The following is a 27,590-nucleotide window of genomic DNA, read 5'->3' on the forward strand; positions in this document are numbered from 1 at the left end:
TTTATTTATATCATTTGTATAAATGAATGGATGGGGATTAAGAAAATCGGACAGTAATTATGTGATATTAGTGACACTTTTTAAAATATATTAAATGAATGGGTGAGGATTATATCTAAGCAATATGGAAAGTCATTCATTGATTATATGAATGATTTTTAACATTTTCCTTTTTATGTTTTCCCATTTTGTAAATGAATGGGTAAGCATTTTGGAAAGTACTTCATCCGTCATTTAAATCTAGTTCAGCGGTTATTTAAATCTTTTTTTTTTAAGTTGTCATTAAAAAATATTTTTGTTTTTTTTAAGTAAAAAATTATTATATTTTTGTACATTTTTACTATAAAATAAAAAAGTAATAATTATTACTCATTTTTATTAAAACTCATGTCCGGTCAAATAAGCTCACATTTGCATAACGATGAAGTAATTATTATTATTATTTTAAATAAAGTAATTTTATTTTTTTTGGATGACATGAGAATCCGCAACCACTATCCGAAATTACGCACTAGGTAAACCCCTCGCCGAACCTAATACCTTGCAAGCCAGGTCTGACGGAATAAAGTAATTAATTTGACTTTATAAGAAGACGGTGATGGGTTTTGTTTGGGGGAATGAATTCTAAATACAATATTCATCTTTTTTTTTTTTTCCCAAAAATATTAAATCAAATACTTATTTTTTATTTTTTATATTATACTTAAAAATCAATTTTACATTCAAAATATCACATCAATATCAATTTATATCACATTATACAATTATTCAAATTCAATTTTTTTATTGTGCAAATCTTAATTCAAAATTCAAACCCCAAAACACACATCGTTTCTCTCTTTTTTCTTTTAAAAAATAATTTTGTTACTATATAGTAGTGTTAAATATAATAATCCTTTAAGAAAATAATCCTAGAAAAAGTGAATGGGTCAGTATTTAGGCAATAATTTTCTTAGCTTTTTTATCTTTATTAATTTTATAATAATATGTTCCTCCCGTCTTAAAAATAATAATTTTATTTTATTATTTTTATCTATTTAAATATTTTTAGTCTTTTAAAACATTAGTATCAATATAATATTATTATTATTTAATTGTCACATAAATTCAAAATATTTCCATTGCTTGGGGCTAAATATAATTAAATATTTTTTTACAGTTAAAATTATAGTATTATTATTTTTTTCGTCAATTGAATTTAGTTATAAATTCATTTATAATCATTAATTTTATTTACTCTGTAATAAAATACTCTTTTCGCTCCATACCGCTTGTCACAAACAGACATAGTAATATATGAATAGTACAATTAGTAAATAATTAAAAATATATTAATAAAAATTAATTACAACAAAATAAAAATATTTTATTTTGTAATTACAATAGACGCCAACATATAAGAGTGATGTTATTGGAAAATAATAAAATATATTAATAAAAATAAGTATATGATGATACAAATAATTATACTCCTTTTGACCCATTTAAAAAATTGTAGTTTACTTTTCTGGAATTGAATTTTTTTTGTATATTAATATTATACCTATGTATAATACAAATAAGACTAAAAGGACATATATACTACAATTTTGTTGTTTTGTATAAATATTTGTAATGGCATTGTTGAAATTATAATGTAATTATATGCGTTTTTAACAAAGAAATAATAATATTGTTTTGAAACGAAAATGATAATATTTATGAGACGTAGAGAGTAAATTAAAATTAAAATAATTAATTAATTTAATTAAAATTTATAAATTTTAAAAATTAAAATATGATTAAAATATATTTTTAAAAAAAAAACAAAATAGAACACATGAGATATGAACGAATAAAAGAAGCAACATAAATATGAGATATGAAAGAAAATAAATAATAATTAGTTTGTCACTATTTTGTTTATTTAATATATTATTTTTTTATCAATTTTTAATAAATTTATAATAGTATATTATTTTACTTTTTATTTATCTAATTTTAATATTAAAATATCATTATCATTTAATTTTCATATTCAAACAAATGTACATAATTTTCCGAAATAGAGAAGAATATATATATTTTTTTTCAAACTTATTGTATTCAACGTTCATTTTTCATTTTTTAGAAAAAAAAAAAAAATAATAATAATTATATCATCTAAAAACTAAGTTCAAGAAAAAAGTTTATTTTGATTGTGTTAGGCAGCAAACATGTAGGTCGCTGGCACTCATGTACTCCTACAACAATTCTTGCCACCTCTTTTTCAGGCTAGTGATCCAAATTCAATCCCGAAGACCATGTGAAATAAAAAGGAAAAAGCTTAGACAGAATATTAGGCTCAGCATTACTCACCTAAAAATCAATTTCAAGATATTTCAAATTTTATTTTCTTGAATTAAATTTCACCATTATTTAAGCCGATTTATTCAACTTTGCATACACATTGTATTTGATCAAATCAGTTTATGAGGATTCAATTTTGTCGTAAATCATTAAGTATGAGAGGTTCGAAAAGATTGAGAAGCCTATTAAGTCTAAGATGCATTCATTCAATTTTCCCTATCTTCTAATGAAGCAAATTGAACAAAGATAAATTGTTTTATTTTAATAGTGATACTCGAAATATTTTTAAAATTTTTATAACTTGTTTCATGTGAACCACCTAATAAAACTACTCATCTTTCATTTAGTGCAAGTAATCCACAAACTGTGTAACAATCTCATCAATCAACATATCCTCAATTTCATTACCTATTGTTATTACCTCAATTTCTCCATTGCATTCTCTTGATTCTTCCCACTGCTGCTGCTGCACAATTGATATGTCCTCCAACTTTGCTGCACATTCCACCTTCTTCATTATTTTCTCCAAAACAACTCCAACTCCTTTCCTCTTTAAACTCATTCCTAGCTTAGGCATCCCCCAGTGGCACAGCTTGTCGACCTCTTCGTCGAAGATCTCCAACAGGGCTGAATTTATTCTGTCGTAGAGCAGTCTTCTTTCTGACCTCATTTCACCTGTGTCATTCTTGTATTTTTTCTCGAGGGCGTCGAACAAGTCAGGGTCCAAGGGGCAGTCTGGGGAGTGCCATGCTGTTCTAAGCATGTTGAATTCGAGATCTTGAAGACCTGCACTGATTAGCACATCTACGGTGTAAGGAATTTCCCAGCCTTTAGCTCCCGGTGCTGGATTTCCATCAAAGGCAACTGAAGAGGATTGTGTGGTTTGTTCCTCAATGGGAAAGATATTGGTCGAGGCATCGCTGCATTCGCCGGACTCTGATTTGAGGAGCTGCAGTTGAATTCGGAGCTCTAGGAGGGGAAAACCAAGTGGACATGTTAGGAAGAATCAAGCTAAGTGAGGCTTAAACAACGTGAATATCATCACCTAGTATGTCCTAGAGAAGAATATTATGGTCAAGAGTAACTTTTGCTTACCATGAAGTTCATCACTGACTCTTTCAAAACTTTCATAAGACGGTATATCTTCAGTGGTAAAAGGGTCATCGAGGACTGAAACAGGACTGCTATTATCGGCGTCCTTGGAGCTATCAGAAGGAGCTGGCTCAGTTCCTAAGCGTTGTGAGAAAGGGGAACATTGTTCAGGTAGTTCCTTGGGAAGTTCCTGAAAACATTACAAATAAACATTCATTAGATACAGCATCACGGTGAAGTGGTGCCTCTTGTACTTAAGGCTCAAAGCATTCAAACTGTGATTTATCTAGAAAGTAAGGAAGGACGTGTATTAACATGACATGCTGAAGGAACCAAACCTGAAGCGGGGAGTTCTCCAAGTCATCAGTACGAAACTTTTCATCGTCTACATTCAAGTTCGAATTCAAGCTTTCAGATTCAGCAATCATCATTACATCGGATGCCCAACTTTGAAGCATGTCTTCTTCCCCTGCAGCCATATGAATGATAGAATGCTCTTCAGCTAAGTCTTTTGTGGTCGCCTCCATTTGAATCTCAAAACTGGCTTCTGAATATGAGCTTGTCCTGTTAATGAATACATGTTGATCTGAATGATGATTCCTACTCTTGGATTTTGAATCTCTATTTGTGCTATATTCTTTATTACTGAGTTTTCCTTTGACAGCCTTACTCCTACTGTGGATCACTGGTTGATCTTCAGGCAATTCAGCACGAGTGGTGCTTCTGCAAGGACTTCTCCCTGCAATGAGGGGAGGGAGGGATCTTGCTCTTGAATTTTTTTTCATTAGTTTATCCTTCTCCCCGTCTCTAGGACTGATGGTGCCTGAAGAACCATCCCATTTTGCAGAGCTACTAGTGTTACCAACTCTATAGCTTGGGCCTCCAAGACTTGCCCTTGTTTTTCTGTCAGGTGAGGCCAGTTTTTCAAGTAATGTATGTCCCTTGTTATGCATTTCTAAATCCTGATAGTTTTTACTCATCTTCCACCTCTCAGACAGTCGCTTCTTTGCTTCCTTATTTATAGATGATTCGCCTCGACGAGGAGATAGATTTCTGCACAAACTACCACCATTGAAGGACTTGCTGGATGGTAGTTTATACAGTTGTGAATCACTTTCAGAATCACTATCAGTGGCATCATATGAGCTCTCATCTCCTACATATCCGTTGAACCCAACAGACATGGTGTCGGCATTCCCTGACCCGTCAAAACCATTTTTCATCCTCATTGTTATTTCCCTAGCTATGTCTCTTGCATTTGTAGAGATGGGTATTGAGAATCCAACACCATGCGAATCTTTCTTGCAGGTGAGCGGATAACCATGTGGGGGATTGAGTGATGAGCCAGATGCCTTCATCTTCCCCGGGTTTGGCTTAAGAAGGACTACCTTTGTAGGAACTTGATTTTTGATCTCATCTTTATGAAACCTTGAAAACTGGCAAGAAGCACGAGCTTTGCGTCGATTCAGTGATTCAAGCAAAAGTTTATCTTCACGTTTCACAACATGGTGTTTTGTCCAAGTATCTTCCCGAGGTCTCCAGGGTTTTGCCTTGCTTCCATATGTCTCAGAATTTAGTGGCTTCAAAACGGCCATTTGATTGAGAAGAGAACTGCCAGAATCAACTTCCAGATCATGCAAATGGTTCATAAGCAAGTAATCTGGTTCCGTGAGAAATTTCAGCAATAAGCCATTGCTGGAGTCCGCCATCTCTGAAGTAGCATCCAACATTGTTGAATCCTGAAGGTTTTCATCTGCTGAGAAATTCTCTATGTCAGAAACTTCCGGCTCAATGAGTGAGACTTCAGGTTTTGCTTGAATGGAACTTTCATGCCGCCTAGAAGAACAACGCCTATTCACATGATGTGATGCTTCCAGATCTTCATAAACATCCTTGAATTCTTGTTGATCAAATGAACTTCTCTTGCTCAATAGACCATCATGCACTGGTCGAACTTTTTGGAGGTTAGCAATATTCCCCTTTTGCCGAGTGCCCTGCGACAGTTTTTGCTGTTTACGATTGTGACATGGTGGTGGCATCACTTCAAGGCCCATCAATCTGGCAATAATACTTGGTTTTTGTCTCTTTGACTCAACTTTCTTTGACATTTCTTCTGCCAGCAACTTCTTCATTGGTATTCCCGTTACTCGTCCAACAGATCTCCGCCCGAAATCAAGCATTACCTGCTGAGACGAAATAAAAAATCAAAATGAAAACCATCAAATTTCAGAGCGACTGTAGGATGGAGAAAACAGTCAACAAAATGGAAGCATGCATTTTTGAATTGTAGCTAGACGACGGGGAATCACAAACCGTGTCATCCCAATTGCTTTTATCAATATGAGATCGAGAGTCGGTGGATATTCTTGATTTTGTTTTGTGTTGCTCCACCTTCCGAGTTCCTGGTCAAAAGTTCAAAGAAAGGCTTTAATCGCCGTTCAAAGTATAAATACATCTGTTGCTAGACATGCCTATGCAGAAATTAAACTCATGGAAAAGTAGAAGGAAAATAGTGAATCCTAATCATCGTGAATCACGGCCAGGGCCCAGGGCCGCATACTTCCAGACAAACACTAGATTCTAGTGAAAAAATCTACTCAATGATTCTAGCACGATGAAGTTAAAAAACAAAAACAAACACACTCAACAATATAATCTATGCTATTCAATACATATTACATTACCACTACGTTTGAAAAATCATTCAGAAAGTTGGAGAAGAATAACTGGATGACAGCTGCAGAAGAATGCTAGTGCAACTCCTCAATGGAGAAAAGGCTCAGCAACTACAAATCTACAATCATAATCAATGGATGTCATACTAATCTACTACAGAGAAGTTTCTTTCGTTCTACTAGCCAAACACTTTACCGAACTTACACACATAATTCAACTTTTTTCTATAGAATCTTCAAACAACAAGTATTCGAATCAGATGTCGCAACACAACAAACAGAGAGTTAAACTTCAAAAGAGCAAAATGCGGTTACCATGGAGTACACCATATGATCATGGTGTCTAAACTTGATCGAGACTTAGTTATAAATTACCTTCTATGGCAGAAATGCTTTTCGATCTCCTGTGCCGAGCTCTTTCCATGTTCTTTCTCGAGAATTCAAACTACGCAGACAGCAACGGCGAAAAAATAGTACCTAAAAGATGGCGACGACTTATACATTCAAAAAGAAAAAGACAAATTCTCTTTTTCCGAAAAGAGCACAGAGCATCCGAAGAACAAAGGAGCGAAGAAAAGAAACTGTAATTACATAAAACGACACGCCACCTCGAAAACCGTCGCGATTCGTGCTTTTGCTCATTTCCAGCTAAATTCAAACACCTGCACATCAACAAATAAAGCAAAAATTAATCTCCATGAGCAGATCTTCAACCAGATTCTAAAGATATAAATACTGTGCCTGTACATACAACTGCAGCCATGACAAAACATCCACACATTCATTAGCAAATCACAACCAAGAAAAACTACTAGGCTACAAGTCTGTACTACAGAAGCAGCCAAATGAAAAGTAACTGGAAAAAAACAAAAACTAGTTTCAATTGCAGTACACTTACACAGAGTGAAGGAGAGAGTAGCGTGAGCAAGGAAGCGGCCATTAATGACGGTTGAAGGGTAGTTTTTGAAATGGAATTTGAAATATCCAAAGCCTAACTCGAGACTGGAGGGAGGCTCAGGCTATATATAGCTGCTATAACGATTCACTGTGACTGCACCATCAGCTAGAAACCTACCAACTACTCGCAACTCCGGGACCCGAGGTCCCCTACGAATCCCGACCGTTCGTGAAATTGACGGTGCTGATTGAATCAGATAACGCCACGCTTGGATAAAAATGATCATATCGTAGGTTAATGATATTGACAGATGATTAATAAGGTAAGTCGAAAATGAACCAGCTTTGTCTAATATTATTGTAATAAATTACTACAATTAATGAAAGACACCATTAAAAAAACTTCACCAAATGGATCCAAATTCAAATGTGGGTTTGCTTCTTTGGCACATAACACTTAACGTAACGGTAGGGTAGCATTGATTGTAATAATTATCGATGTCATCTACCCATACCATATTCACTGTTTATTGTTTTAATAAAACGATATATAATATATATTTTTTTTGAAATTAAACTGTTGGATTGATAATGGGTTACAAATTAAAATACCACGCCGCCACGTGGCTCACAAGGTCCCACTCATGTTGGGCCCCAAGAAGCCCTAACGGTTTTGTAATATTTACAATGGGCCAAATGAAAACCAAAGCCCAATGAGTAATTATGAGTTGGGCCGCATTTTGTAGAAAGTTGCAAAGCCCAATTTGAAGTTAATACGCCCTAAACCCTAGACAACATTGCTGCTTCAGGCCATAATTAATCGTGGTTCTGAATGCAAATTATGAGCCGCAGGCTGCGCAAAGAAAATTAAGAGGCGAAATCTTTGCACGTTTATCTTTTTCATTGATTTGTTATCCTAATGCACAAATTAATGAATATAATTAATTATATATATAGATTTAAATATACATATTTTAAAAACACTGAATAGATAAGTAGAGTAGAATAGCAAAACCAGTGGGAAAAACACAGTGAGCCCGGCCCGATCATGTCGACCATGTTCGAGCTCGGTTTATTACTGTACGTAGTACGCATATAAATATATATATATATATGTATGTATGTATGGTTATGGCTTGATTCCCGTTGAAGAAGAAGTTGAAGAAGTAGGAGGAGGAGAGATTTGAGAGGTCTTCTGAATATCAGCTATTTTCTTGTGGTAGCCCTCGAAGAATTCTTTGTTTTCTTTTTCCAGCTCCTTCCACACTGCAATATAATTATATATTAGAATTATATTTATTGATTACGTGTTTGTGCTGAAAATGAGAGACTGACAGACCGACAGACCTGTAGAAGTGACAATGGGATCGATATTTGCTTTTCTGGAGAGAGCTTCCATGGCCTCCTCTTTGCTCATATTTAATACCATGCACTCCTCGATCAGACGATGAACCTGCGTATTCAAATTTCAATGTCATATATATATATATATATATATATTGTTTCTAAATATATTTTAACAAGTCTCAGTTGGGTGTCGATTACCTACCATGCGGATGTATTTGGATGAGGATTCCGGTGATCCCATTCAACCACTTGAAATAGAAAATTTTAGCAATCAAACATATGTATATGAATGTATATATTAGGAATAAATATATTATGTACATGTATATATCTGCAATAAAAAAATTTAGTTTGAATTTGATATCAAAATAATGTTATATAAGATGTTTTGTGAAAAAAAAATCTGTATCTTTTTCAAAAAATACAAGAATTTAAATAGTAAATTTTTTAAAGATTTGATCTGAAAAAATATAATCATTACTCATATCATTTCGATTTATCTTATTTTTATTTCAATATGTACTATGCAATTCCAGTAATACCAATTACTATTGGGAAACATAGATATTCAAATAATGGTTAAATTAAAATACAATACAATCACTGGCTCAATTTGTTTGTAGGTTTTAATTAATTTCCTCAATTTTTAAGTAAAACTTAAATTTATATTCAAAATATTTATTTAACAAACTTGAAAAAATAATAATACAAATATTATTATACGAAATAATAAATTAAATAATAAGAAATAACACAATAAATTATTTCAACAACCAAACAAAGTAATACAGGAAATGAAATCGAGTCGTAAATAACCATTGACTCTGACAAACTTTGCCAAATAACACCAGAAAACTCACCGGAAATGTTAAAGGAAGAAAAGTAGAAAAAGAAAGGAGAGACTTCGCGTAGTTGGAGTGTCTTAAAATGAAAGGTGCTATTTATATAGACTATTAAAATATCAGACAACTAATGATGGCTATAATTATGATTTTAATTATCAATATAATTAATTATGTCATTTATGTTGATTTCAAACTTTTCGTCATAATTTGCATTAATTTCAAAATTTTCATTTGAGATGATTGTATAATAATCATTCGAACTTATGCTGTATGTTTACATTTTTAACATAAATTTTCAAATTTCATAAGAAGTAACATTTTTAAAAGATTATAAATTCTTAAATAAAAACATCAAATAAATAGGATACATAAAAATTTTAGATATACATTTTAGACTTGTCCAAACAGTTACATATTTTTAAAATATTAAATCGAAATCAAATTTTTCGAATCATAATTTCGATTACGATTTGACAGTTTGATTACGGTTAAAAAATCGTTAATTATGTTTTGAATTGAAGATTTATGTATATTCGTTTTTAATATTTTTTATTTTAAAATTTTTAAAATTTAAATTTTATGAAAAATAATTGATTTTTATTTTTATTTTATTTAGATATATTTACTTATTAGGTAAAAATTATATAAATGAGTAATTAATTAGATTATTATAATATAAAAATAATTAAAAAGATAAATTTAATAAATAACTAAATTAAAATTATAAAAAATTATTATAAAAAAATTTAGTATTTTTCGATCATTAATAACTATTTTATTTTTATTAATATTAATATTATTTTTTATTTTTATAACAATATAATAATATAGTATAATAATTTTGCCCTAATACAGATTTTTTTTTCATCTTCTTCTTTCTTAATTTTTTCCTTTCTTACTTTCTTTTTCTCCTCGTCCGTCTTCACAGTCGCCGCCCGCCCGCCACATTCCATAGTCGCCGTCGCCCGCCGAGTCCGGTTCGATAACGGACGAACCGGCACTTCGGAACCGGATGGGCTAAGTCTATAGATAATAAAATAATTGGGACGATTTAAAGTTAAAGCCCAATAAGTTACTAATTATTGGTGAATTGATAGTTGGGCCGATTTTGTAGAAAGTTACTAAGCCCAATTTGAAATTGTGGCTGATCTACCCAGTATATATATAAAGCAACGCCCACGCCGTCTACCGCCGAAACCCTAGGCGTATCACTTCTGCTTCAGGTTATCTCCCGTTCTGCCTCTCTAGCTTCGTTAGATCGAATTTCATATTCTGTAAGCATACGTCTAAGCGTCTGTAAATCTGTTGTTTTTATTTATTTTCAGCCAAGAACATCGTTGGGGAATCAGATTGCTTCCGGTACAAATGGCTCCAGCTAAAGGTAAGAAACTTTTTTCCTTAGTTATACTGGGTTTTACGAATAAAAAGTGATTATCGGGTCTTATAAAATCGAATTAGGGATGGTTTATTTGTTATGTTTTTCTCTTTGTCCGATAATGTGGGTGAGTATGTATCAAATTTGGTGCGTGTATACGAAGAATTTTCGTTTTGTGTTGCAACAGTTGATTAGATGTAGGTTTAGGTTGATTGTGGTTTCCATCGCCTTATTTTGGTTTAAAAACGAACTAATTGCCTGTGGCGTAAATTTGACTTTGAATTTATGCAATTTTCAAAGTATTTGTAAGTTATCCGTTGCTGAATTAATTACGCAACTAAGCTTTGGAATACTCATGTGTGGATAAATGTTATCTGGAATATGTGATATCTTTTTTTTTTTTTTGTCCTTTTTCTGTTTATGGGAAATATAAAAAACAATAATCAGGAATTCTGAAAGAATTTGTTGGTGTTGGCACCATAATTTTTAAGTCCATTTTGTGAAATGAACATGCGAATTAGTATTGTAATAATATTTCCTCTCGCCGGACATGATTCATTTGCGATTGTGATTATTTTGATTCGGAAGATATCTTGGCTGCCTTCTTTGGTTGACTAATATGCTGCCTAATTTCTGCAGTTGATCCCGCCAAGAAGAAGGCAGACCCAAAGGCTCAGGCTTTGAAGACTGCCAAAGCAGTTAAAACAGGTTCAACAGCCTTTAAGAAGGTCAAGAAGATACGCACAAAAGTTACCTTCCATCGGCCTAGGACATTAAAGAAGGAGAGGAACCCCAAGTACCCTCGCATTAGTGCTCCTCCGCGGAATAAACTTGACCACTACCAGATTCTGAAATACCCTCTCACCACAGAATCTGCAATGAAGAAGATTGAGGACAACAACACACTGGTGTTCATTGTGGACATTCGTGCTGATAAGAAAAAAATTAAGGATGCTGTGAAGAAGATGTATGACATTCAGACCAAGAAAGTGAATACCCTTGTCAGGTGAGCAATGATTCCTTAATCTGAATTCAATATGTCACAGTTTTGCTTTATACAACAAAGGGTTCTACTTTTATATTTTGGTAGCCTAACTCCCAATAGTTTAATGTTCTTTTGGTTGTGTTTTGATTTTGAATTAAAATTTTGTATCATATGCTCTTGTGAATAATAATGTTAACTAAATATACCATATAAAGTAATACACAATCTGATTTGTTTGTGTGATTTGAATGTAATTTAGGCAAAAAATGTTGTTAACTAATGCTTGGAGAATTCGAAAACCGTGATTATATTACAACTTTATATCCAAGAGGCATTAGAATAATTAAACTGAGATTGTAGATTAGTTGGCTAGAGGTGAGCGGACATTATTGTTCATACCTACACAGTTCATATTCCAACTGTTATTTTTATGTATGATTGATATGAAATATCTATTTATAATTCAAATTATCTATACATCACCTTAGTATGCATTTGCATGTATGTGAGTTTAATATACCTTTGATCTTTTGCCCAGTTATTGATTTATTGCACTCTCTTACTTTGTTCAGGCCTGATGGTACCAAGAAGGCGTATGTTAGATTGACACCCGACTACGATGCTCTTGACGTGGCCAACAAAATTGGAATCATTTAAGCAAGCAGATCCCCTCCCATTATGTGTTTGTTATCGATGAAGACATCCTTTTCCATTATTATTATTTTAGATGGTAGTGTGGATTTGTATTTCCTCAAATTCTACAACACTCATATGTTCCAGTTATTTCGCTTTTTCATTGTCTGCTCAGTTAAGACACTCCTTGCCGAAATGCAAACTTTTTGGTTCTATAAGAATATAGAAAGTTGCAGGTTGAGCTAAATATAGAGTCTGATATGTCGGATCAGCAAGCTACTCAGGTATCGATATTGTTTTTGATTTAACTGACCCCAAAATATTGTTCTGCTCCAAAATTATTTTTGCAATATGATATGGTTTGCATACTCGGCAGAACTTTTAAAAATAACAGCTTAACTTTTGGTAGCGTCTCCCCCATCCCCCATAATAACCTCCATTCCTGGACTCAGTTCGCATTTTCGAATAGGTAGCTTTTGTTCTTCAGTTGTAGGAGTATCATAATCGTTCATTTTTCCCCACACCACAATATAAAGTCCAATAACAATGACCAGTGCACCCATAAGCCTGCAAATATATAACCAAGACAGTTAGAGCTCAGTTTATAATAGTTGTTCAGTTATATATATATATGTATGTATGTATGTACCTTCCTAAGAACATTTGTTCAGCCAGAATGAAAGAGCTGAGGACAGCAACAATCACCATGCACAGAGGGCTGAATGCAGCAACAAAAACAGGTCCTCTTTCTTGCATCACTATTCCTTGAACATAATAGGCTATGCCCGAACAGAACACACCCTGCATTGAATGTGAAATGGATCAAGATCGATCGATTGATTGAGCTTTGGTTTCTCTTTAATCCTTGTTACTTACACTATAGACAGCCGCGACGAGGCTAATGTCCCACTTTATAGCCCAAGCTGCAAAATTTTTCCGTTCAGCTACCAGTGCTACAGCTGCCGTCTCAATCATTCCCAGAAAGCATACCCAAGCAGTCATGGATAGCTTGGTAGGGTAATCCTTCAGCGTCACTGCCTGCAAAGCAAACCCATTTGATGTTTTTTTGTCGATTTGAGTTATCTTTATGTGTATCGATAAGTCTGTATGTACCTGCAAAATTATGAAGCCTGCCCAGCCGAGGCATCCGACGATGACCATGAGAGCACCCTTGATTGATTGCTCGAGACTCAGTCGCCCGTGCGGCTCTGCCTTGGCTGCCTCAGGTTTTGTCCATGGTAAGTTGAGGTTCGGACCGTGCACCAGTGTCATGATCATGGCTCCGGCAACTGTCGCAAGTGTCCCGACCATCTTGGCTTGGCTACGCATTTTGGTTAACTTCACCTTCTCCATCCTGAATTTATTGAATCAATAGATCCATAAGTAGGATGTATTTCTTAGAAATTTTCAAGAATTTATCACAGAGAGAAAGAGACCTGAATAGCCATGCCATGAGGAATGTTATGGCTGGAAGAACATTGGACAAAGCAGCAGCAAAGGTAGCAGTTGTGTATTTCATCCCTAGAAAATACAGATTCTGGCAGATCACTGGGCTGCAAAATTATGACAGATTTAGAATAATTATAAATTTAATATTTATCTAATAATGTGTTTGACACTCACTCAAGAAGGCCAAGAAGACAGAGCTTGCCAAACACAGTGAGGGTCATCTTTGGCCTTATATTCCTGAGATCAACCAAACAACAATTTATTCATTGTTCATTAAACACCATATATATATATATGTATGTATGTATTATACTTTTCCGCGACGAAGGCAATGGGCGCCGTGATGATGGTGGCGGAAACATGTCTATAAACGACGAACACGAAATTGCTCATCCCTTGATTCATTGCAGCTTTAGAAATGATGTCCATTACAGCAAAGCCTGCTTGTAGAAATACCATAGCCAAAAATGGCTTCAACTTCCCAAACAACTTACTCAACTTCTCTTTCGACAGCTTCATCTTCGTCGTCGGAGGATTAAACCTGAACCTGTTCAATTCCAACCATAAGAACATACAAATCTAAAACCAATTACACACATTTGTATGTATACTTATTATACTGTTGCAATGTGATCGTATAATCTGCTTGCTTACCCTTTGAATTTGAACAAATTGTTGGAACTTAAGATCAAGCATAGATATGTATGCATGAATGAATGTGGGTGAGGGTGACTCCATTTATATATGTGCTTCTAGGAGTGTCCATGGAGGGTACCAGTTACCACTGAACCCCCTCACCTACAGTGTGAAATGATCACCATTTTTCAAACATTAATTAATGCTTTTGGGGGAACTATTTTCAATATATTTCCTGACACAAGAATAGCATTTTATGAATATTATGCGTAACTTCCATGTAATAATACTATTAATGGAGAAAATTAAAATAAAATAAAATATATATATATACACATTGAACAATATTAAAAAATAAAAGAAAAATCGAATTATATATAAGATATTTATTTCATCATATATATATATATATTCAATTGAATCATATTATTAAACAGTGTCAAAATTTTTCATACAACGCGGATTACACCATTTGAAAAAAGTGTTTTGTATTCAGTTTTTTTTTTTTTTTTTTGTTAATTCGATTAATAATTTTAATAATTATTATTTCAATGACTATTTTTATTTTTAAAAGTATTATTTTTTAAATTCTAAATTCAAAGTCCATAAGCCAATATTGTAATTTCATCCAGTTCAATCATATAAAACATAAAATTTCACATACTATGAAATAAAATAAAGTAAAAATTATTAATTCTATTTATCATGTTAACGCATTTTTTTCGGGTCATAAGTCCAGGCGGCCCATTATATTGGCCCTCCAGAAGGTCCAACTGGATTGCGTAACATTTATATATCATATATGGCCCAATAAGAATTTAAGCCCATCAATTAATGAATGAATTAATTAATAATTTACACGATGATTGCAGACGAATCTATATATAAATAGCGATGCGCGACGCCATCGACCGCCAAAAACCGTAAGCGTGATTGCTGCTTCAGGTAATCTCCGTCTTTGCCTCTTGCTCTCTCGTCATGTTAGCATATTTTTTATTCAAACACGTCCGATCATATTTCATGTATAAGAATCGGGAAATCTGTGTGTCAAGAATTTCGACGAGGAATCAGGTTCCATCGGGTGTGGCTACAGCTAACGGTAAGAAACTGTTTTCCTCAGTGATAAGTACAGTATGGATGAGTGTTGATCAAATTTGGAGTGCGTGTGAGAAAAATATTAGTTCTGTGTGGCTTCAGATGATCGCGTATAAGTATAGGTTAAATGTGATTTCCATCCCCTGCAAACGAACCTATGACCTCAGGCGTAAGTTCAACTTCCAATTGATGCATTTTTCGAATTATTTGAGTGTATAGTTGTTGTCCAGGAAGTTTGATTATCTTTTTTCTGTAGAAGGAAGTATTTGAAAAATGTTCCATTTTAGTAACAATAATTAGGGATTCTGCAAGAGCTTATTGGTGTTGGCAGTTGGCACCATAATTTGTTTCATCATTCTTTTCATTAAGATATATGACATTAAGACCAAGAAAGTGAACACCATTGTTTGGTGTGGAATTTACTCCCAAATGAACTCAAATCCCTCCACTTTGCAATTGCATAGGTCCTGAGCTTTGATGCTTGTTTGAATTTGAAGACATTTACGAGTTTTTGAGCTTTTGCACCGTAATCAATATAGTGCTCTCGTTCTACATTCCAGGCCTGATGGTATGAAGAAATCGTATGTTAGATAACACCTGACTGTGATGGTCTTGTTGTGGCAGATTAAATTGGAATCATTTAAGCAAGCAGAGCCTCCCAATTTGTATTTGTAATCGGAGGAAGATATCCTTTTTCATTATTATTATTTAGGTGTTAGTTTGTATTTGTATTTCCTCAAGTTCTAACAGACTCATTGTCCGGTTACTTTACTTTCTGGTTTCTTTGTCTACTTTGAGTTAGACACACCGAGCAGAAATGCAAGCTTATTAGTTCTCTTAATTATTTGTCAACTTGAAAATTGCATAGAATATATGAATTTATAAATGCAGGTTGAGCGCGAAATCGAGCCTATTCTGTCAAAGGGCCATGCAACTTCCGAGAGTAGTTCGCCACCCAGGTAACGATACTGTTCACATACTCAACTAAAGTTTTGGAAATAGCAGCTAACTTTTGCTAGTATCGCCTCCATCCCCTGTAACTACCTCCATTGGCTGGCCATGTTCACATCCTTCTAAGCATTTTTGAACCGGTAGCTTTTCTTCAGTTGAAGGGGTCTCGTAATCTTTCTCTTTCCCCCACACCACGAGATATAGGCCAAGAACAATGACCACTGCACCCATAAGCCTGCAGAAATATAACCAAGGCATTTCAGTTCCCTAGTCAGTTAGTTATACTTTCCTGTTATTAATTCACTGTATTGTGCATATGAATGAATAAACATATTTATATAGATATATATACCTTCCCAAGAACATTTGTTCAGCCAGAATGAAAGAGCTCAAGACAGCAACAATCACCATGCTCAGAGGGCTGAATGCAGTGACAAAAACAGGCCCTCTTTCTTGCATCACTATTCCTTGAACATAATATGCGATTCCCGAACAGAACACGCCCTGCAATGAAGCCGAAACATTGTCAAATTAAGATCGAGTACAGGTTTTGTTTTTTGTTTGTGGTTTTTTTGTTTTTTCTTAATCTTTTATGCTTACACTGTAGACAGCTGCAAGGAAACTGGTGTCCCATTTTATGGCCCACGCTGCTACATTTGCCCTTTCAGCTACAAGCGCCACAGCAGCTGTCTCAATTGTCCCCAGAAAGCATATCCAAGTGGTGAGGGATAGCTCGGCAGGGTAAGTCTTCAGTGTCACTGCCTACAAAGCCAATTAATCTTTTGTTGATTTGATGGTAACTTGGAATTTGAAACAGATTTAAATTAATTCATATAGAGATTAGTAAGTACCTGCAAAATCATGAAGCAAGCCCAGCTGAAGCATCCGAGTATGATCATGACAGCACCCTTGATTGAATGCTCGAGACTCACTTGTCCCTGTGGATGTACATCTATTGCCCCCGGTTTTGTCCACGGCAAGTTGAGATTGGGGCCGCGCACCAACGTCATAATCATGGCTCCGGCAACTGTTGCAAGTGTCCCAATTAACTTGGCTTCACTTCGAATGCTGGTTAGCTTCACCTTCTCCAACCTAATTTATTTATCAGGCTTATAAGTCAGTTGATTTATTGCTGAGAAATTTGCAGGAATTAATGTATGAAGTGGGTGAGACCTGAAAAGCCATGCCATGAGGAATGTTATGGCTGGCAGAACATTGGCCATAGCAGCTGCAAAGGTAGCAGTTGTATATTTCATCCCCAAGAAATACAGATTCTGGTCGATCACTGGCCTGAAATATCCGTTCATTTATTATAAATTTTCCTTTGAAAATTAAGGTAGAATTTAATAATTGTGATGTTTTTTTAACTCACTCTAAGAGGCCAAGAAGCAAGAGCTTGCCGAATATAGTGAGGGTCATCTTAGGCCTTATTTTCCTGAGAGATATATATCCACAATTAATTGAATTTTTATTATTAGTGTTATTGTTATAACTAACCGCATATGCAGATATGTATGTGTATTATTTATAGATATCATACTTGTCCAGGATGAAGGCGAAAGGCGCCATGACGATGGTGGCGACAGCATGGCGATAGACAACAAAGACGAAATTGCTCATACCCTCGTTTAATGCAGCTTTAGAAATGATGTCCATTCCAGCAAACCCTGATTGCAGGAAGACTACTCCCAAGAATGGCTTCATCTTCCTGAACAACAACTTCCACTTCTCCTTGGACATATCTGTAAGTATTAAACTTGAAACTGTTCAATTCCTACCATACATACACATGCATATGTATATATTATTGTGTTGCTGCAAGAAGATCATATTTATATATAACATAGATCAGCTTACCTTTTAATTTAGAATAGAATAGAGGGCAGCAAAATTCTTGGATTGTTATAAAATTATTAAGTGTATATGTTTTCCATTGGGTATGGAAATGAGAAATTGAGTGTGTGTATGAATGAATGAGTCCATTTATATATATATATATATATATATATATGTGGTGTGATGGTGGACTCTTTTGGAGGTGATGAGTGAGCAGTGTGAAATGTCTTTTATGCCCCCTCTCCCTCCCTCACTCATGCTTTTCATTCTTTTCTTCACGGTTTCTAACTTTTCCTTTTAAATTGTTGTTTTTTGTTTTTTAGTTTTGTTTGAAGGTTAGGAAGATATGTGTAGAGTAGAGGAGAAAAAGGTTTGTTAGTGTGATGTATGTACTGCCCTCCAATTCCAACTTTTAAGACACTCAATCATTCCATACGTAAGTAAATATATATATATATATATATATAATATCTATATAATGAATGGTTTTGTATTTTAATAAGAATGAGAGAAAATGGGGGAGAAGCATTATTAATTTTAATTAGAGGAAGGATTCGTGCAACAACCAAAGTAGATGAAGATTCTCCTCTTATATTCTTTTCATAAGGGTTTCTATTAGACATTCCATGGACAGATGCCCTCTCTCTCTCTCTCTCTCTCTCTATATATATATATATATATGCATGTGTGTGAGTGTGTGATATGCATGAATGGGTAGTGTTTCAAAGGCACAATTTGAGAAGCTGTAGAAGGGAGGATAGGAGAGCAAGAAAGCATCATGTTAATTTCTTGTGAGACATGTGAGAGAGAGAGGACTTTTCTCGTTTTAAGGTTTTTGGGCATAAACACAATGATTATTATATATGAATTGTTGGTCATCAATTAACTTACTTAATTATTTACCCTTCCTCGACTAAAAAAAATAAAAAATAAAAAATTATAATATATATATAATTGATGATGAGATGAGGTGTGAGAGGCCATGGAAGGTAGCTAGCTAATGCATTATTTCACATAGCATTGATTTGCTTTCATTGCATACACTTTCGCTTTTCTTGTGGTTTCTGCATTGGCATTGCACCAAATATATTATAATAAATATAATCAAATAAAATAAAACAAAATAAAATAGCAGTTTAACAACCGACTGTTGTGTTGTGTTGCATAGAATTATTTGGGAATTGATTTCACTGGCAAATCAATAATAATTTCAAGTTTCAAATAATTACTACCGTCATAATTCATGTAGTGGGGGGAATCACTTTTTTTTATTTTTTTATTTTTGTTGTCACCCCAATTATATTTTGAAGGTTCTTATTCGATATAGGATACCCCTATTTTGGATAGAATTTAATTGTTTCCCACGAGGAATCCACCTTATTTCCTGATTACATGCACAGAATATTACGTTATCAATATATAGTATAAATTAGGCAACAAATAAAATCAGCAGTCTAGGATGAGAACAATTAATTTGCATCTAAATACTATTGTGGATGAATGACTGTTGAGTATCCAGAAAAGCATCGCATCGCATCGTTTTTCAAAGGTATTTAAGAGGAACATATGAATTATTTATCATTTTCAAATTATATAATATACAAAACTATGGTGGTGGTTTAGGTGTTCATCACTGAAATTAGCATCGCACCCGGTCAGTACATATATCCAACACTTTTATATTTTATATATATATATATATATATATTTTTATTATGTTAATATAATTTTTTTTAATTTTAATATAATATAAGATAGCATATAAATGAATAATATTTAACATATATATATATATATATAGGTGTGTTAGGCCGTTATTAGAAACAAACAAACTTATACAAGACCAAATTTTCGGGCTAGACAAAATTGACTTTGAGCTTTAGTAATGGGATGGCCATTAACAACTTTGTTTACATGTGTATAGTAATTGTCCATGAATATCAATCATACTAACTATATTCATCATAACTGCATATTTTGATTTTGATTTTTACTTTGAGATTGTATTTTATTTTATTTTATTTTATTTTTTTAATGCAACATCGTAATTTTCTATAAACTATGCATATATTCACAAAACAATATATATATACAACCATTATATAAACACAAATAGAAATAAACAAAGCCTAACTATTTATTATGAATATTCTTATCTTTTTTTGTTAAAATACATTACATTCAAACTATTACTTTTAAATTTTATACATGTATATTATAAAAACAACAAACGACAAATTAATTATTCAATTGTAAACTGAACTTCAAAAGAAAGAAAAAGAAAAAAAAATAAAAAATAAAAAAATCAGCACCAATCAAGTTGTAAGGGTATTAGATATACCTTAAGCTTTCATTGCGATCAATCAATTTCAATTTTGAAAACAATTTTTTCGTAAGAGTATGTTAAACCAGTCGTCAATTCAATTTCAAACCATGGATCAGATAAGATCCATTCCACCAATGAAGAATCAATCACAACTTTTTATTAAATCAATAATGTTCAGGGTAATGAACGTCGTGCACACATTTCAATGATCCACAATATATAATCGATGTGTGTATTTTTCATCATACTCTAAAAATTGACAAGCCTTTTTATCTCAATAATTTCCTTATCCCCATGCATGCATATATATATATATATGTATGTATATTATGTGTGAGATTTACAATTATTTATTTTCAAGTGCAAACCCTCGTAAGCATGCATCCCCAAGATCAAAAGTACTGGAGACATGGAAGTATTAATTTTATACACAAATATATTATCACAAAAAATTAAAAAAGACTCAATAATTGAAATACCTTTGACTACTTTTCATCCCCAAGATTTTGTTTCTGCCAATGCAATTATTATTATTATTATTATTATTATTATTATTATTATTATTATTATTATTATTCAAGTACAAAGTCAGTCTAGTGCAATAAACACAAATCATCTATTGTACCTTTAATTTTCCAGCCCTGAAACCATTACACACATATATTATTAGTACAAGCTTTTGATTAAATAGTACAATATATCATTTGATTTTGAAATTGTTTATTTCATGTAATGTTCACTAACCAAGGGAAACAAAACATCTATGTCAACACAAGATAACTAATAGCTGCACACTGTAGCATTAAAATGAATGTATCATTAAAATCATCAAAAATGAAATTAGTGAAGTGCCCTGTCTGCACCAAATAGATAATTGGATCAAAATTCAAAAAAAGTTTGATAAGACAAATGTCTGCCACTTGAAGAAATTGCAGTCATTAAAGATCAAACTTTCATCTTGTCATTCCAAAAACAACACAAATCCATGCTTCTTCACCATTTCCAAATTAAGCTCAGTGAGCTTTTTTTGGACACCATTATGATAAAAAGGACTGTATTACCCTAAGGGTCTTCCTATCATAAATAATACTCCAATATTGTTGTATTCCTTCACATCAAATTATCAGCAAATGCAGAGGCGACAAACACTAGCAAGTTTCCCACTACTGATTTCATATTCAACAGGAAAATATAGAAAAGTAAAGAAATCATGCCCTTTATACAAAGCTGTACAATATTATTTAGCAAAGGAGTGTCCTCAGTTCCCTTGTAGGGTCTTCTACAATTCTATAATCATACCACACTAACTACCCCTAACATTCAGATTTAATATTTTTTTCTTGCAATAAAGCAAATTAAGATTATCATACTCAAAACTAGGTATAATCAAAGCTTTGCATCAAGCAAGCATCCAGGCTGAATATATACACTAAAAAAATCCAAGGAAATACTGCACTCCCAAAACAAGCACTTAAGCAAGTCGATAAAAATAATAGTAATAAGGTCTGCACAAAGATGAAGTGAAAATCTGAAGTATCACTGTATTATCAAAATCAATAGAACAAATCATATCTAATTTATGTAGAATCAAACTTGAACTGTTTTCTTTTCTTAGCTCAGAAACAGGGTAAGGTTAAACTTAGGCTTGTTTTATCCAGCTTGACTGTAGATTCAAGCTCAACTTTTGAGTATCAAGTATTTAGCTATATGAAAAGTTACTAAATAAAAGCTAGAATAAACAGTGTGTGATTATAACAATTTATTAACATCAATCCTGAATCAAGCAGTAGATTGCAGATATTAACCTTGACCTTAGATTCAATGTCTGTGAAATAAGCCAGCTCTTGGCTGTCATAAAAGGGCAAGCAGTAGCATTGCCTTTGGGTTGGTGGAATCAAAAGCAGGTGCAAGAATTGTAAAGATAGCATCACTCAATTCATAGCGTTTGACAAAGAATTCAGGTTTGCCTTCAATCGTGACTGTAAAATGAAATTTCAACTTTACACAAACAAGACCCCCCAAAAAAAAAATTGCAACTTAGTTTATAGAGCAATTCAATTGCTTCAGATTCAAGTACAGTTCAGAAGTAAGGCATATATACTAACAATAATTCCTTTTAACAAAGACGTGCAAATAAAACACAATGGCATAGGAATCTGAAAATAATTAGAGGGATACCGAATACAAGCAGCATCAACACTGTAATTGCAAAGATTCATTCCTTTGTCAAAATGGTCAATTTAAAGGGGTGCATCTAGCCACCTGTCTTAGTCATGGGATTTTGCTCAAGAACCACAGCAAGCTGATTTTTGAGCAGCTTGGGAAGCCCCAGCTCCCTGGTCTGGCTGGGTGATCCTTATTGTTTGTTGCTGCAGCATGGGATAGCATATTTATCAGTCTAAAACTAACAGAGAGCAAGTCAAATATGCCTACTGGTAAAACATGTGATACCTCAGCCTTTGAGTCTGTTTCCGCAAGTCTTTGCTTTATGTCCCTAGCAATTGAGAAGAAAACCTCCTCCACATTCATGTTTGTCTTAGCACTCTGTTTCGCATGATGATAGTTAGACAAAGCCATGGATATTAAATATAAACGGTATGGAAACTGATACTACTTACTGTCTCAAAAAATTTGATTCCATATTCATCAGCAAGTGCCTGACCCTTAGAGGTGGGAACAGCCTGTGCCATTGAAAAGATGTCAATCAGCGTCAGATCATAGTTTTGTTTATTTTAAAAAAAAAAAATTACAAGAAACTGAAGAAAGTATTTAACTAAAAGAAATTTATGAGCAAGTTGTAATCATACCATAGGCATATCAATATTTCCATTATTCACTTGTGATTCTAATTCTTAAGATTAGCCAAGTTAATATAATTGGATCTTTGACTGATTGATATTAACAATGTGCAAGCTGCTTTCTAGGATAATTTGGCTATGCATAGGGGAGGGAGGAGGTAGAGCAAACCCTTTTGCTTTCATCCATGTCAGCCTTGTTTCCCACCAATATCTTGTTGACATTGTCAGAAGCATGCTGCTCGATGTTTCTGATCCAATTCCTAATGTCTGACAAGAGAAAGTTCATTTTGAGTAAAATGGGAAAATGAACTATAAATAACTAGTATTATAATTTTTATATAGAATATATGGAAGCATAAATATCTACCCAACTAAAAGCTGTTTGTTACATAATAAAACCCTAAAACAATCAGGAGCATAAATGAGAAGGATAAGCCTCTATTTGCTATGAGGAAAAATATGAGATTAGGATGAAGAGATGGATTACTGTTGAAAGATGACTCATCAGTAACATCATACACCAGCAATATACCCATTGCTCCACGGTAGTAAGCTGCAAAAAGAATGAATCCCTCAGTAAACCCTCACATAACACAAGAAAAGGAAAAGGTGCTTTGCCTATCCAAGATCAATATATAGCAAGTATAATATAAATCTATCTATATATGACTCATTAAAATACGGATTTATCAGAGAAAACAATTACCATGAGCACACAGTACCATGATGGAAGTGATTTTACAGATTTTCTTACATGCCTGAGAGGTGTTTTACTGTCCCGAACCATCAGGGTAAAGCTTTCAGAGCATATACCATTGATATTAAAACTACCTCCAATTTTTCACATAAAAGCATCTAAGTGGTCGCCATTAAAATTCATGATAAAGCTCTGAACAATATTCTAATATTTAAGCTTTATTATAAATTTCAGGAATCCTAAAATTGAGGATCCATCAGTATTATTAATTTTTCAGATCAGCAATTTTCGAAAAATGCATGAAAAGCTACGAGGCTTTAATGTAACTAGAGGTTCAAATCAAACAGCACTCAAAAAAATTTTGTGGGTAAGTATCGAGTTTTGTAGATCGGTAGATCCAGCTAGGAGAATTCCTCTCCTCTGCTGTCTTACAGATTAGAAAATTTTATCGGAGGAAACACTTTTAAATTTGCCAATACATATATCATACATAACATACATATCTGCAAATGAAATAGTGCTCGTGCATGGCTTATCTGCAGATAAGGGAGAGGAGAGTGGATTCCTCCATCACTTAAAGCATACCAGTGGTGATAGTGCGAAATCGCTCCTGCCCAGCAGTATCCCAAATTTGCAGCTTGATTCTTTTCCCATCAAGCTCTATAGTTCTTATCTTGAAATCAATCCTATATGAGAACAGAATCAGAACGGGTGGATGGTGAAGATCATAATGAAGAGAGAAACTTATGTTTGATTAGCACTTACCCAATGGTGGTAATGAAACTGGTGGTGAAAGAACCATCAGAGAAACGTAAAAGAAGGCAACTCTTACCCACACCTGGAAAACCAGAAAATGCAAATTTTTCAACAAAAATCACTGAGAATTTCAAAGTTCGAGCATATTTGTTAGACACTGTTCTGCTACTTAATATTGGAATATCTAACAACAACCAATGAGAAATTCAATTGATAAAGGATTGTGACTAATAAAATATACAATGGCAGTGTCCCTGATCATGCAGGCGGAGTCATGTTTGGGCAACAGGAGCAGATGTTACAATAAGTAGCCTCATCAAAATCACATAATCAACTCAAGGCATAGACATTTATATGGGAACTCATATCTGGTTTGACATTACTGCCTTATAATGTAATACTGGGACATACAAAATTATGTTCAATTAAAAACAGCTCCAATTAACCTTCAATTTGAAACCACTCAGTATGCTCAATGATCATAAATAAAAACTCAAAATATTCCTCTGTTCCAGTTATACAAATGTGCTTCCATTTCCTTCCCTTCATATTGCCAATCATATTTACGTGTATGGTGCAATCAAACAGGTTCTCTTAATCAATAAGTCGTATTAAACACACACCACTTTCAACCATATAAAAAGCCCCACAGCATGTAAAGATATTACAAATACTAAACTCACTTAATGAAAACGGTCGCTCTCCTAAACAAAACAAACATTCCCAGACTAATGCAGCTTGCACCAGTCAAATAACAAACTAGTTCACAATTCCACATACAGATATGCCCCGAACAAATCTAGAAAATTCGACACGATTGCGGGAAGTGCACGCACCGCTGTCGCCGATCAAGAGAAGCTTGATGAGATAATCATAATCAGCTCGAGCTCTGGCGGGTGGAGCGGCCATCTGATTTGCTTTCTTTTCACAAATTCCTCAAAAATAAACCCTAACCCAACGCAACACCACCAATTTATTCCAGATATTCCACGATTAAACGAATCCCGGAATCAAGAAACAACAAAATTAAGCCAAACTAAAGCCAAAAACGGAAAACGATTACCAGATCTCGGGTAGAGAGAACAGAAAGATCTAATAACTGAGGAATGAGGAGAAGAGGAGGGAAGTAGCCGCGCTCGATCGTTGAAACTGTATAATTTTCCCCCTTTTTTTACCCCCAAAAAACTTACTATAATTTAATTTTATGGAAATAAATAGAAATATTAATAGACGTTTTAGTACAAAAGTATAATCGTGTTTATAAAATCGTATCAAATCGTGGTTAGAAATGGTCTCGCGCACTGACGATTTCTTTAGTTCTAGATTTTTATTTTCCCCTTTTTTATATTTTGGATTTTATAATAAAATAAAATGAACCGTGTGCGAGTGTATGGTCTTCTTTTTTAATTTGAAAAGCATATATTAAATGTGAATGATTGGATACTTGATTGATAAATAGGTTAGCGCAATGATATGCTTGATCTCATTAAATAAATACATTGATTTTTTCTAATAACACTTTGATATTGTAATAATAATAATAATAATAATGAATTTAGATTTTAAATATTTTTAAAATTTTCTTCGACAAGTTGCTTACAAGTTTAGTTTTGAAGCGTGGGCCATAAAAGTTCAACCGCAGCCATAATTTAGAAATATCTATTATGATTAGCTACGTTCTCCGAACAAATTTAAAATGATTATATATATATATATATATATTTATCAATATTGTATCAAATCTACAATTATAATAGTGTGGTTTCTCTTTCGACAAATATTTTAAATTAGTTATGTGAATTTTGTTATTCAATATAATTTTTTTATAATATTACATGAAATGATTGTTCTCGGCTTGAAACTATCGAAATAAAATAAAAATAGCATAAAAGGATATATACCCTAGTGTGTTTAGTTTGTATTTTAGGTTAAATTAATATTATTCAATTTGAACAGTTCATAAAAAAATAAATCTACTTCATTTCAATTTAAAAAGACTTTCGAAATTTTAAAATAAAATACTAAAAACGATAGTAACATATTTATTGATTAGTTGATGTATATAAAATAATTTTCATATTTTTATTCAAAACTAATGAATTATTTTATTCTTTAGAAACTTGATGGATTTGTCCCAATATTTCAAATATAAAGTAAAATATGGCCAACATCGATATATAAATATAGAGGTTAATAGTAAATTTGCACTTTATCTATAAAATAAGTGTAAATGTAATACTCCCTCCGTCTCAATAGATTATTCTTGTTTTTTCATTTTCGTTTGTCCCAAAACAATTGTCTTAGTTTCCTTATTTAGTAGTCGTGGTCTCCACTTTATAACAAAATTATTCATACTTTTTTATACTACCCCTAAGTATTACTCTAACATACTCTTTAAAATCATTTGAAAAGCAAGGGCATTTTAGTCATTTACATTCTACTTTATATCCACTTTCAATTAAATACTATTATTCCTTAATTCTCGTGCCAAGTCTCAATAAGATACTTCTTTTGGAACGGGAGAGTAATATATTTTAATTTATATAAATTTAAAAAGTATTATGATATTAATATATGATTACTTTTAATTTAATATCAAATGAAAACTTTCAAATTCAACCGACAAAAATGATAAAAATAAATTATTTCAATTGAAACTGGTAAAATCTCATTCTTACAAATAGTATCACTTTTTTCAAAAAGTAACAACCAAGTAACATTGATACTCCCTCCGTCCAAGTTAAAAGTATACATTTACTTTTGGCGCGGACATTAAGGAATAATAATATTTTAATTATAGTGTGTAGGTAAAAGTAGTAAAATGACATTTTTGCCATTACTTTTTTGGTATAAAAGTAATGATGTAATG

General features: G+C 33.1%; 6 protein-coding genes across 8 annotated transcripts; 1 reads left to right on the plus strand and 5 right to left on the minus strand.

Annotated features, from left to right (window-relative positions):
* Window positions 1–2,610: 2,610 nt before the first annotated feature.
* Window positions 2,611–7,077, minus strand: LOC127251471 (uncharacterized). 3 transcript variants are annotated; one of them, XM_051275179.1, is made up of 7 exons: window positions 6,994–7,077; window positions 6,704–6,757; window positions 6,471–6,572; window positions 5,734–5,822; window positions 3,759–5,603; window positions 3,424–3,610; window positions 2,611–3,297 (listed from the first exon to the last, which is right to left on the minus strand). In XM_051275179.1, exons 3-7 carry the CDS (start codon window positions 6,517–6,519, stop codon window positions 2,672–2,674), a joined length of 2,796 nt encoding a protein of 931 aa, XP_051131136.1. In that variant the 5' UTR covers window positions 6,520–6,572; window positions 6,704–6,757; window positions 6,994–7,077; the 3' UTR covers window positions 2,611–2,671. The 3 variants fall into 3 exon arrangements, with proteins under 3 accessions (XP_051131136.1, XP_051131134.1, XP_051131135.1); XM_051275177.1 differs by having other exon boundaries at window positions 3,759–5,606; XM_051275178.1 differs by having other exon boundaries at window positions 3,759–5,606; window positions 6,687–6,757.
* A 3,263-nt stretch (window positions 7,078–10,340) lies between these two features.
* On the plus strand, window positions 10,341–12,340 carry LOC127251770 (60S ribosomal protein L23a). The gene is made up of 4 exons (XM_051275630.1): window positions 10,341–10,407; window positions 10,510–10,565; window positions 11,199–11,565; window positions 12,117–12,340. The coding sequence occupies exons 2-4, from the start codon at window positions 10,550–10,552 to the stop codon at window positions 12,199–12,201; spliced, it is 468 nt and encodes a 155-aa protein (XP_051131587.1). The 5' UTR covers window positions 10,341–10,407; window positions 10,510–10,549; the 3' UTR covers window positions 12,202–12,340.
* A 232-nt stretch (window positions 12,341–12,572) lies between these two features.
* Window positions 12,573–13,179, minus strand: LOC127251574 (WAT1-related protein At2g37460-like). Its single transcript, XM_051275312.1, has 3 exons — window positions 13,054–13,179; window positions 12,827–12,978; window positions 12,573–12,744 (listed from the first exon to the last, which is right to left on the minus strand). The coding sequence occupies exons 1-3, from the start codon at window positions 13,177–13,179 to the stop codon at window positions 12,573–12,575; spliced, it is 450 nt and encodes a 149-aa protein (XP_051131269.1).
* An 83-nt stretch (window positions 13,180–13,262) lies between these two features.
* Window positions 13,263–14,336, minus strand: LOC127251575 (WAT1-related protein At2g37460-like). The gene is made up of 6 exons (XM_051275313.1): window positions 14,281–14,336; window positions 13,940–14,173; window positions 13,801–13,863; window positions 13,614–13,730; window positions 13,336–13,531; window positions 13,263–13,280 (listed from the first exon to the last, which is right to left on the minus strand). Exons 1-6 carry the CDS (start codon window positions 14,334–14,336, stop codon window positions 13,263–13,265), a joined length of 684 nt encoding a protein of 227 aa, XP_051131270.1.
* Window positions 14,337–16,184: 1,848 nt separating this feature from the next.
* Window positions 16,185–18,277, minus strand: LOC127251766 (WAT1-related protein At2g37460-like). Its single transcript, XM_051275625.1, has 8 exons — window positions 18,166–18,277; window positions 17,849–18,050; window positions 17,681–17,743; window positions 17,482–17,598; window positions 17,160–17,400; window positions 16,909–17,070; window positions 16,661–16,812; window positions 16,185–16,543 (listed from the first exon to the last, which is right to left on the minus strand). Exons 2-8 carry the CDS (start codon window positions 18,046–18,048, stop codon window positions 16,363–16,365), a joined length of 1,116 nt encoding a protein of 371 aa, XP_051131582.1. The 5' UTR covers window positions 18,049–18,050; window positions 18,166–18,277; the 3' UTR covers window positions 16,185–16,362.
* Window positions 18,278–22,491: 4,214 nt separating this feature from the next.
* Window positions 22,492–25,926, minus strand: LOC127251767 (ras-related protein RABE1a). The gene is made up of 9 exons (XM_051275626.1): window positions 25,785–25,926; window positions 25,558–25,670; window positions 24,731–24,803; window positions 24,551–24,651; window positions 23,756–23,821; window positions 23,438–23,535; window positions 23,089–23,151; window positions 22,922–23,014; window positions 22,492–22,839 (listed from the first exon to the last, which is right to left on the minus strand). Exons 2-9 carry the CDS (start codon window positions 25,628–25,630, stop codon window positions 22,756–22,758), a joined length of 651 nt encoding a protein of 216 aa, XP_051131583.1. The 5' UTR covers window positions 25,631–25,670; window positions 25,785–25,926; the 3' UTR covers window positions 22,492–22,755.
* Between the last annotated feature and the right edge of the window lie 1,664 nt (window positions 25,927–27,590).

This window comes from Andrographis paniculata, unplaced genomic scaffold (genome assembly GCF_009805555.1).
Source record: "Andrographis paniculata isolate CXL003 unplaced genomic scaffold, ASM980555v1 Contig45END, whole genome shotgun sequence".
Lineage (NCBI taxonomy): Eukaryota > Viridiplantae > Streptophyta > Magnoliopsida > Lamiales > Acanthaceae > Andrographis > Andrographis paniculata.